A 9,111-nucleotide genomic window follows, 5' to 3' on the forward strand; every position below is an offset into this window, starting at 1 on the left:
GGGCTGCGACACTAAATAACGTCCTCCGTGCTGAGCTTGTTAGAGACGAGGAGCCGTCCGAAGACGTAGACTTTCGACGGGACTTTAGCTTTCCAAACCAGATCGACAAAGGGCCACTCGGGACGAGACGAAGAGGTAGAGATGCTAGTAGACATGGATTTGACCGAGAAATCTTCAGAATCATCAAAGCCAAACTCGACGGTCCGTCATGCCATTCCAAATCTTGATGTTGTCAAGCTTAGATAGGAGGTCAGAGATTTCATTAATTTCCCTCGTCGAAAGATTTCTGGAAAGCTTAGGATCCCAAGAAACCTTTCCGATCTCCGACGGGTCCAAAATGGCGAAGAAACCAATCTTTTCGGAAAGGGCGGGGCAGATCCTAGCCAAGCCAGGGAATTCCGCTTCGAGGGATGAATCAAAGAGCCAAGAATCTTTCCAGAATCGAACCAGCGAACCATCGTGGACTGTCCAACTAACACAAGGGTAGAAAGAATCACTGACCGAAAGAACTGATTTCCAAGGGCTGCGGAACGTAGATGAGGAAGCAAGCCCTGGGTCAAAGCCATTTTCCTTGAGACCATGGATAGCCTTGATAGTACGGTGCCATAGAGAATCGGGCTCCTTCGGGAATCGCCAAAGCCATTTAGCGAGGAAGCTAGAGTTCTAATCTTCAATTCTGCCGATACCTAAGCCTCCCGAAGAACCGATACCTAAACCTCCCTCGTTCTTCGGGAGGCAGCATACATCCCAAGAAGCCGAGTGTATCCCCTTAGCGTCTTCGTATCCTTCCCAGAGGAAATCTCTCATCAGCTTCTCAATGTTAGCACAAATCCCCTTCGGCATACGAAAGATCGACACGAAATGGTTTGGTATGGCCGAGAGAACGGCTTTGATGAGGACCAACTTGTCCCCTTTCGAGAGGAAACCACGCTGCCAGCCTGAAAGGCGTTTAGCCACTTAAGTGACGACCGGATCCCAAAAACCCTTGTTTCTTGGGTTTCCCCCGAGCGGGGCTCCGAGATAAGAAATCGGCCAGCATTTCGAGACAACAGAAACTTCCAGCCAAAGCCGCCACTGAAGGAGTGGAGATATTGATACCAACAAACGAGCTTTTGGGAAGATTTACCTTCAAACCAGAGACATCGCAGAAACACTTGACCGTATTGTGGAGCTGAGACCAATTCGCTTGAAAGTTACGACCGGAAACGAGAATATCGTCCGCAAATTAGAGATGAGAGATGGGCAACCTTTCCGCTCCAACGAAAATAGGAGTAAACGAGCCCGAAGCACAATCTCGAGAGATCATCCTAGAAAGGACATCGGCGACCAGCGTAAAAAGAAACGGAGACAACGGGTCACGTTGCCTCAACCCTCTAGAACAAAAAAATCTTTTCACGAGGCTTTCCATTCACAACCGAAATCGAGGAAGAAAGACAACCGGAAATCCACTTTCTCCAACGAGGATCGAACCCCTTCTTAGCGTGGACAAAGTCGAGAAACTCCCAATTGACTCTGTCGTGCTTAAGAACCACACCTTCCTCACCACTTTTAGAGACTGCCTCTACCACCTCGTTAGCAATAAGGAAGAGGTCAGACACTTGACGGCCTTCCACAAAAGCAACCTGTTCTTCCGCCACCGTTTCCCACATGATCTCGCGAATACGATTGCAAACGACTTTAGAAATGAGCTTGTATAAACTCGAGATCAAGCTTATCGGGCGAAAATCAGCGACTCTCCTCGACTCCACTTTTTTGGGAATCAAACAAAGGTGAGTCTCGTTAACACTGTGATTGATGACACCGTTGTACCAAGTCGGAAAAGACTGAAATGATATCGATCATCAAAACCTCCCACGTCTTGAAAAAAAGGCCATGGAAAAGCCATACGGTCCCGGGGACTTATCGCGCGCCAAACTAGACAAGGCTGTTTTAATTTCCTCTTCGGAGAAAGGGGCGATCAGATCTCTTTTGCTTTTGGCCGTGATGGGGGGCCACTGAATGCCTTCGTCTTCAAGCTCTCTGACCGGGTCCGCCCAGAACAAAGAGTAGAACTCGTTTATCTCGCGAACAATATCTTTTGGGTCGTCTGTAACTGCTCCGTCATTTTTCTCCAATTTCCAAATCCCATTTTTAGCTTTCCTTGAGTTCATGAGCAGGTGGAAATATTTAGAATTGACGTCCCCTTTAGCCCAAGAGATCTTTGAGGACAAATGAAGCTTTCTATTTTCCTTTAGGCTGATTTCCTTGAGGGTACCTTTAAGCTCGAAACGTTCTCGCCGGAGGTCCTCGGACCAGCCCGGCCCCCCTTCGAGACCGTCGATCAGCATAAGACGGGTCTCAGCGGCATGTTTAACACCTTCGGATGAGTGTTTATTCTCCGCAGCCCAAGCCCGGATGTGATCTTTAAGAACATGTAACTTGTGCATGAAAGCGTGACCTTCCCAGCCGAGGTGAAGAAGATTGAGATCGGACCACCGAGACTTAACCAATTCCCGGAAAGAAGGATCATCAAGCCATCGGTTGTCAAAACGAAAAGGAGCCGGACCCCAAGATGGAGGGGAGGTAGAAAAAGATATCGCCGAGTGATAGGAAACCCAGCGGAGAATGGCTTCTTGTTCTCCGAACGGAAACAAAGATTTCCAACTGCTGTCAAGGAGGAAACGGTCGAGACAACAAGTTGGGGAGGCACGGAAAGACCATGTAAATGTCGCAAGGAGGGACGAAGGTTGTGGTTCCTTAGGGGGAGGGGGAAGAAAAACACCATCTAGGAGCCGAGCCACACCCTCAAGAGCGGAGTCGGGGCAACCCTAATCTATGTTTTATTAATAAAAAAACCAAAAAGGCCCGAAAAAAGACCAAACTTTTTTATTTGGGCCTTCTTTAAAAATAGAAAATAAAAAACTGCCATATTTCATGCGTTTCTGGGCGAAAATTTTCAAAGCGTACCCTCAAGGCGCACACCTAAAAACCAAAAAGGCGCAAGTCGAATTTTTTTTCCCAGGCTTAAGCCTTGAGGCTTTTTCCGACCGCCTCGCTTCAAGGCGCGCCTTGAAACGCCTTATAAAACAATGACTTAAAATGGGTCTCTCTATTAATGGAGTAGCCTCCAACTAAATAACTTAATTGCTCTCAAAACGAGAAGGGGTTGGGGTTCGATAGAGCTTTGCATAGTATTTGTTAACCGTGAATGAAGCACAACGACTAGCATCACGTGATCGAAGTCCTAGGTTCATAACAAAAATTTGATATTATCATTGATTTTCTACCTAGATTCATATAAATATATAACATATCAAAGAAAAAACACTATCACTCACAGGTCGGTTAAGTCTGCGTTCAACTTCCAGGCCATTCATTCCTTCGTGAAAGGGAAGAGGGATAGCATTTGGTACAAAACCAGCATCCTATAACAATATTTAAATGATGAGATTTTGAAAAATCCAAGTTAAGTATTTTATTTTATTTTCTCGTGTTTTACTTGTACCTCTGAAATCAAGTAATTGCTCACATCAGGAGACGAAGGTAAATTTACTATATCATCTTCGTAAAAGACTTCACTGATTCTTCGCAATAAGTTTTCATCAAACTCTCTGTAACACGTAGTTATAAAAAGCCACATCTTAGAATATCAAGAGCAACATAACTGGCTTGAATAAATAATAGTAATAAAAATAATAACAGTGATAATAATAATAGTAAAGAGATGCATCCACCATATATTATTTACAGAACTTACTTGAAAAAACAACCTCTAACATTGCATGCAACATTTCTTGCGACACAGAGGACAGGAACGGCGTTTGCTATCTGCCAGGCAAAGAGAGAATCAAAAGCAAATTTCTAAAGATGAAACAAAAGATTCATCTTACAATGCAAATTTATGGTGGAAGTAGAATGTACCTCTGCCTGAGGAGCATAATATGGACTAAATGCAGGAACGACATGAACACGAGGTTGATCCTTATCTTCCCAAACCTTTAAGCGGTCGTCAATTACCATCGCCATCTTTGAGTGGCAAATGCCATCTTGGAAGACATTTATCAAGGACTTCTTGGATCCTGGCAAGTTAATATTGATTCGTATAATGTTAACCTTACTTGAGAATTACTCTCTAGATTGGATAAAGAGAAAAGGATAAGGGGAACAGCAGCATACTATAGCACACAATTTATACATGGATTCAATACATTGATTATTAACCTATGCATTTACTCGAGTCTTTTTATAACTGTGGTGTCCGAGTTAGACCCGACTAAAATCCACACAGCCCTGCAGTATCGACTGGGATACTACCCCAGTGGCCCCAATTGTTGAGTCCAGAGAGAATCGAACAGGGGACTAACAAGGTCCCAAGAATCACCCCAACCCACTGGACCACACCCTTCGGATTACATTCACTTAGTTTTTCAGATGCAAATGAACTATTAGTATCCAAAGCTAGAAAGAACGGCAGAGAGAAAGAGGAGCTTCTTAAACTCCGATTATCCAGGAATTAAGCAAAGACATGATAGTATATTATAAGATGAGCTTGCCTGATTTCACGCAAGTAACTCGAGTCGAGAGTTGCTTTAAATTGATCAAATGTGCTTCTGGGTCAAGAAGTCTCCACATTTCTAAGGCATAGTCTCTTTCAGCCATTGTACATACATAAACTTCAAATCTTTTCCTTCCTTTTGCTATCAAGTAACTTCGCAAATCTTCCCATGCAGGTCGTAACCTCACAAGCACACTAGTGTCTCGAATCTGCATTAAAAATAAACCCAAGTAAAATCAATAAAATAGGAGTATTGTCAAAACAAATAAAATAACTTGGTCATAGCTGATAACCATGTTTTTCAAAGCCCATGTCCCCATGGGCATGGACTATGCGGTAAGGAATAGAGCCTGTTAGCCTGATAGATACAGCAGTCACAGGTTCAAACCACGGGAGCTGGAAAACAAAATCCCCGGTGTCTCGTAAACATGTAGTAGTACCAACCAAGCATGAAGTCATGTCATAGCTTCTGAGGCCGGATTCTCAGTTATTTGCTTTGTAAAAACATTATGAGAGAGAGAGAGAGAGAGAGAGAGCTACACTGTATTCGTTCTTCTCAGCCTATGTTTCTCTAATTTGACCAGCAATTCTTTGGGTGTGGTTTTGAGAGGAATTATTATTTCTAAACAATCCGAATTTTGGTTTGGCTATGATTAATCATGTGACTGTCTCACAAACATCATTTTGACCAACATTAGGGAATACTATTAAGTTATACCTACACGTGCACCAAGGCACTAAGCCTCACTAGATATTATCTCTTGTCAATTTAATGAGGATTTTGTTCAACCAAGTGCTTCCAAACAAAGATCCATTTTCATCTAATTTTGGACGCAAATCACGCGAAGATGTTCAGAAGTCTAAGTTCAAAATATGCAAATATAAATCAATCCGAAGAAAAACTACACCAAATTGTCTAACCTCGGGATTAATGCGAGTGAGTACAATATGCTTCTCTTGCAACCTAATTATAGGCCGTAAAAACCTCTCCTGGTTATCAGATAGTGGAGGAACTTCTTCCATCTGAACCTTACACATCTTCCCGTTGTCTAAAACAGTATCATTCTCCAAGTACTGCTTCAAGATCAACCGATCGTCTATGTAGCGCTTTATCTCAGCCTGCATTACCGCTAAGCGCTGGGGATCAATCTCGCGCACCATCCAGCATCGAAGGGCCTCAATCCTGTCCTCAAACGACTTCATTGTGTTTGCAACAATCAGCGTCTCGTCGAGATCAAACACGATCGAGAGGCACCTCATATCCAACATCACAAGGGAAGAGTTGTATAAACCTTTTGGAACCGAATAGCACCAAAAGCATGGGTACTTCTTTTGCTTACTAAGCATCGCCACCAAGTGAATCTCTTCATCATCAACCAATACAACTGCCGTCTACGTCCAGAAAAAAGAAAAGGAAAACATCAAATTTCGCCCAAGAGTTAAAACCAATGGTGTAGTTTCGCATTGCAAACAAATTAGAAATTTAACTGACAATATAAAATTAGAGAAAGATAACAACATAAAAGACAGCATCGATTTCAGAGTCCAAACCGTCACATTTCTAAAGCTGTAAATTTCTCAGCACAGCAGCACAAAATTAATACACTAAAGGAAAAATGAAGAATGTGTAACCTGAAAGCACAGAGATGGCAATTTCATCGGCTCTCTATCAACAACGTCATAAAATGAAAACAAAGTAAAGGTTTCCGATCACAGACGCAAGCACTCTGAAGGTTGTGTTTTTTCGACAAACAAGCACATAATATTACAATAAGAGCAAAAATACCATAACGGAACGGAAATTGTCTGCAACCAAACTGCAAATAATTTAATCTAACAGAAAACACAATCCCGAAGATAACAACTATAACAAAAGCAGAACAAAAACAATACGATGAAAACAATTTACTTCGATCATGGCTGAAGGAGGAGCAGAGACAGGCATTTTCGCGGCAACCAAACACTAAGATGGCAATATCATCGGCAGTGAAACGGTGAAAGGAGAGCAAGATATGAACACACACCTTCAATTCGTAGTGGCAAGTGGCGTGAAGGTTGATCAAGTGAGGGTGTTCCACGGGCGACGAGGACTCGAGCTTGCAACACACCGAGAAGGAAGCGATCGTCTGGAGGATCGACAGAGGATGGCATCGCTCGCTCGCCGGAGATATCCGCTGTATGCGAATCTCGTTGTTTGGGAACTCGAATTTTCTGTCCTTCGCCACGATAACGTCCAGTTCCCCCAAGCAAACCTCGCCGTGATACACCTGCGATTTCAACCCTAGACGACTCATCAGTCAACCCGCGGCGACACCGTTAAATGTCTTTATAAGATCGAGGGCAGTTTTGGTCTTCTTCGGTATCCAAACAATCTTCGCTCTTTCTCAGTTCGCGCTCTCTTCTCTCAAGACTCGGAGTCCTCTTCCTCTTCTCTTCTCTTCGCTTTCTCTGCTCTATTATTACTTTTTTATTATTATTATTATTATTATTGATGTTTATTTTCTCTCTAAATTTGTTGGCTGTTTGTGGGTTCGTATTTATATGACGTTGGATTCAACTGAAATTACGAAAAATGTCATATAATTAGAACATGAAGATAATTGAGGGGAAGTCTCCATTGCTCGTCAGTATATTTTTTTTCCGCGGCATTAATAGTGTGATTGGTAACTTTAATTGAAGGATAAACCATTTATAGGAGGAAAATCGACACTTATTCAGACAAAAAAAAAAATCTATTGACAAGAAATCGCTTATCGTAGAGGAAACCGACAAAAAATATAGGAAATCGATGGATATTCAGATAAATATTTTGCAAAAATATATATACTTTTTTTGTTACATTAATTGGCAATTTAATGTTAGTAAAATATTTAAAGAATCGTGATATCACTACTACAATACAGTTTTCCGGTGCGCATGACTTTTGGGTGCGACTTTTCGCACCTAAAAGTCGCACCAAAAAAGACTTTAGAGCAACTACAAAAATTCTCTGATTTTTTTAAATTTGGGTGCGAAAAGTCGCACCCAAAAATTAGTCAAAATTTTTGGGGGCAATGCCACGTCGAAAAAAGTGGGGGAAAATATGCCGCTCAAATTTTTTGACTTTTGGGTGCGAAAGTAAAAAAAAATTGAGCGGCAAGATTTTCCCCCACTTTTTTCGACATGGCTTCCCTCTTTTTAATTTATGTTCATTATCTTTGGGTGCGACTTTTTGGATGCGACAAAGTCGCACCTAAATTCTAGGTATTTTTATAAAATCAATTTTTTCACTTCATCTTCTTCATTTGTCTCGCCACTCTCACTTCTTCCCTCTGCAAAATATTCAATCTCCGACCTCCACAGCCCAAGTTTCTTCACGAACTCCACAAGTGCTCCGCGTTCCATGGGTGGCGAATCGGAGTTCCGTCCGTGTGCTCGATGTAGTATGTCCCGTCGTGAATGACTTTGCGGACTCTGTAAGGGCCTTCCCAGTTCGGGCCTAGGACGCCGGCGCCTTGGACTTGTGTGTTCTAGAACACTCGTCTGAGGACGAGGCTTCCGACGGCGAAGGTTCGCCTTTTGATCTTGGAGTTGTAGTATCTTTCGACCTTGCGCTTCTGTGCGGCGAGGCGTCTGAATGCTTCCGTTCTCTTTTCATCGATCAGGTCCAACTCAAGGCGCATGGCCTCGTCATTGTCCGCTTCGTCGAATGTATCGACTCGGAACGTGGGTACCTCGGTTTCAATTGGAACCACGGCCTCGACCCCATATGCAAGGGAGAATGGCGTCTCGCCGGTGGCGTTTCACGCGGTCGTCCTATGTGCCCATAGGACGAATGGCAATTCCTCGGCCCAGGCGCCTTTCTTGTCTTCGAGCTTCTTTTTCAGGTTGCTTTTGATTGTCTTGTTGACTGCCTCGACTTGGCCGTTGGCCTGAGGATGACGCGGCGAGGAGAAGGTCTTGCTGATCTTCAGTTGATCGCAGATATCTCTTACTCGCGCGTTGTCAAATTGTGCCCCGTTGTCGGTCACAATTGAGGCGGGGATACCGTGCCTGCATATGATGTTCTTCCAGATGAAGTTTGTCGTGTTTGCTTCAGTTATTCTGGCAAGCGGCTCGGCCTCTACCCACTTAGTGAAGTAGTCGATGGCGATAATGGCGTACTCGTATTGCCTTGGCGCTCTAGGGAGCTTGCCAATGATGTCCACGCCCCACTTAGCAAAGGGACGTGGGACAACGATGCTGCTTAACGGGGTCGGGGGCTGTCGCGGAATTTCTGCGAAGCGCTGGCATTTATCGCAACGCCTTGCCCATTCGCAAGCATCTCGCTTCATGGTAGGCCAGAAATAGCCTTGCTTAAGCGCTTTGAGCGCAAGGGAAGTTCCAGCGGCGTGGTTTCCGCAGATGCCCTCATGGATTTCGCGGAGGACCTTGGTCGACTCAACGCTATCGAGGCATCGGAGCAGTGGTGTCGAGTAACCGCGCTTGTAGAGTGTGCCCTCCCGGAGCGTGTATTTGGATGCTAAGGCCCTCAGTTTATCGGCTTCCTTGCGGTCTTCGGGGAGTTCCCCTCTTCGCAAAAACTCGACAATTGAGTC

At 43.9% G+C, this 9,111-nt stretch overlaps 1 protein-coding gene across 1 annotated transcript in view; it reads right to left on the reverse strand.

The window, feature by feature from the left end:
* Positions 1–7,055, reverse strand: part of CPL2 (carboxyl-terminal domain (ctd) phosphatase-like 2) — a 29,980-nt gene extending 22,925 nt beyond the window's left edge. The window contains exons 1-7 of the mRNA XM_089602529.1: positions 6,559–7,055; positions 5,456–5,926; positions 4,533–4,743; positions 3,901–4,058; positions 3,737–3,807; positions 3,485–3,590; positions 3,318–3,404 (exon numbers count right to left, since the gene is read on the reverse strand). Of these exons, the coding sequence (XP_089458655.1) occupies positions 3,318–3,404; positions 3,485–3,590; positions 3,737–3,807; positions 3,901–4,058; positions 4,533–4,743; positions 5,456–5,926; positions 6,559–6,828 (1,374 nt within the window). The 5' untranslated portion in view covers positions 6,829–7,055. The remainder of the gene's footprint in view (positions 1–3,317; positions 3,405–3,484; positions 3,591–3,736; positions 3,808–3,900; positions 4,059–4,532; positions 4,744–5,455; positions 5,927–6,558) is intronic.
* Between the last annotated feature and the right edge of the window lie 2,056 nt (positions 7,056–9,111).

This window comes from Urtica dioica, chromosome 2 (assembly GCF_054948205.1).
Source record: "Urtica dioica subsp. dioica isolate 48M chromosome 2, U.dioica_male_clone48M_v1_H2, whole genome shotgun sequence".
NCBI lineage: Eukaryota > Viridiplantae > Streptophyta > Magnoliopsida > Rosales > Urticaceae > Urtica > Urtica dioica.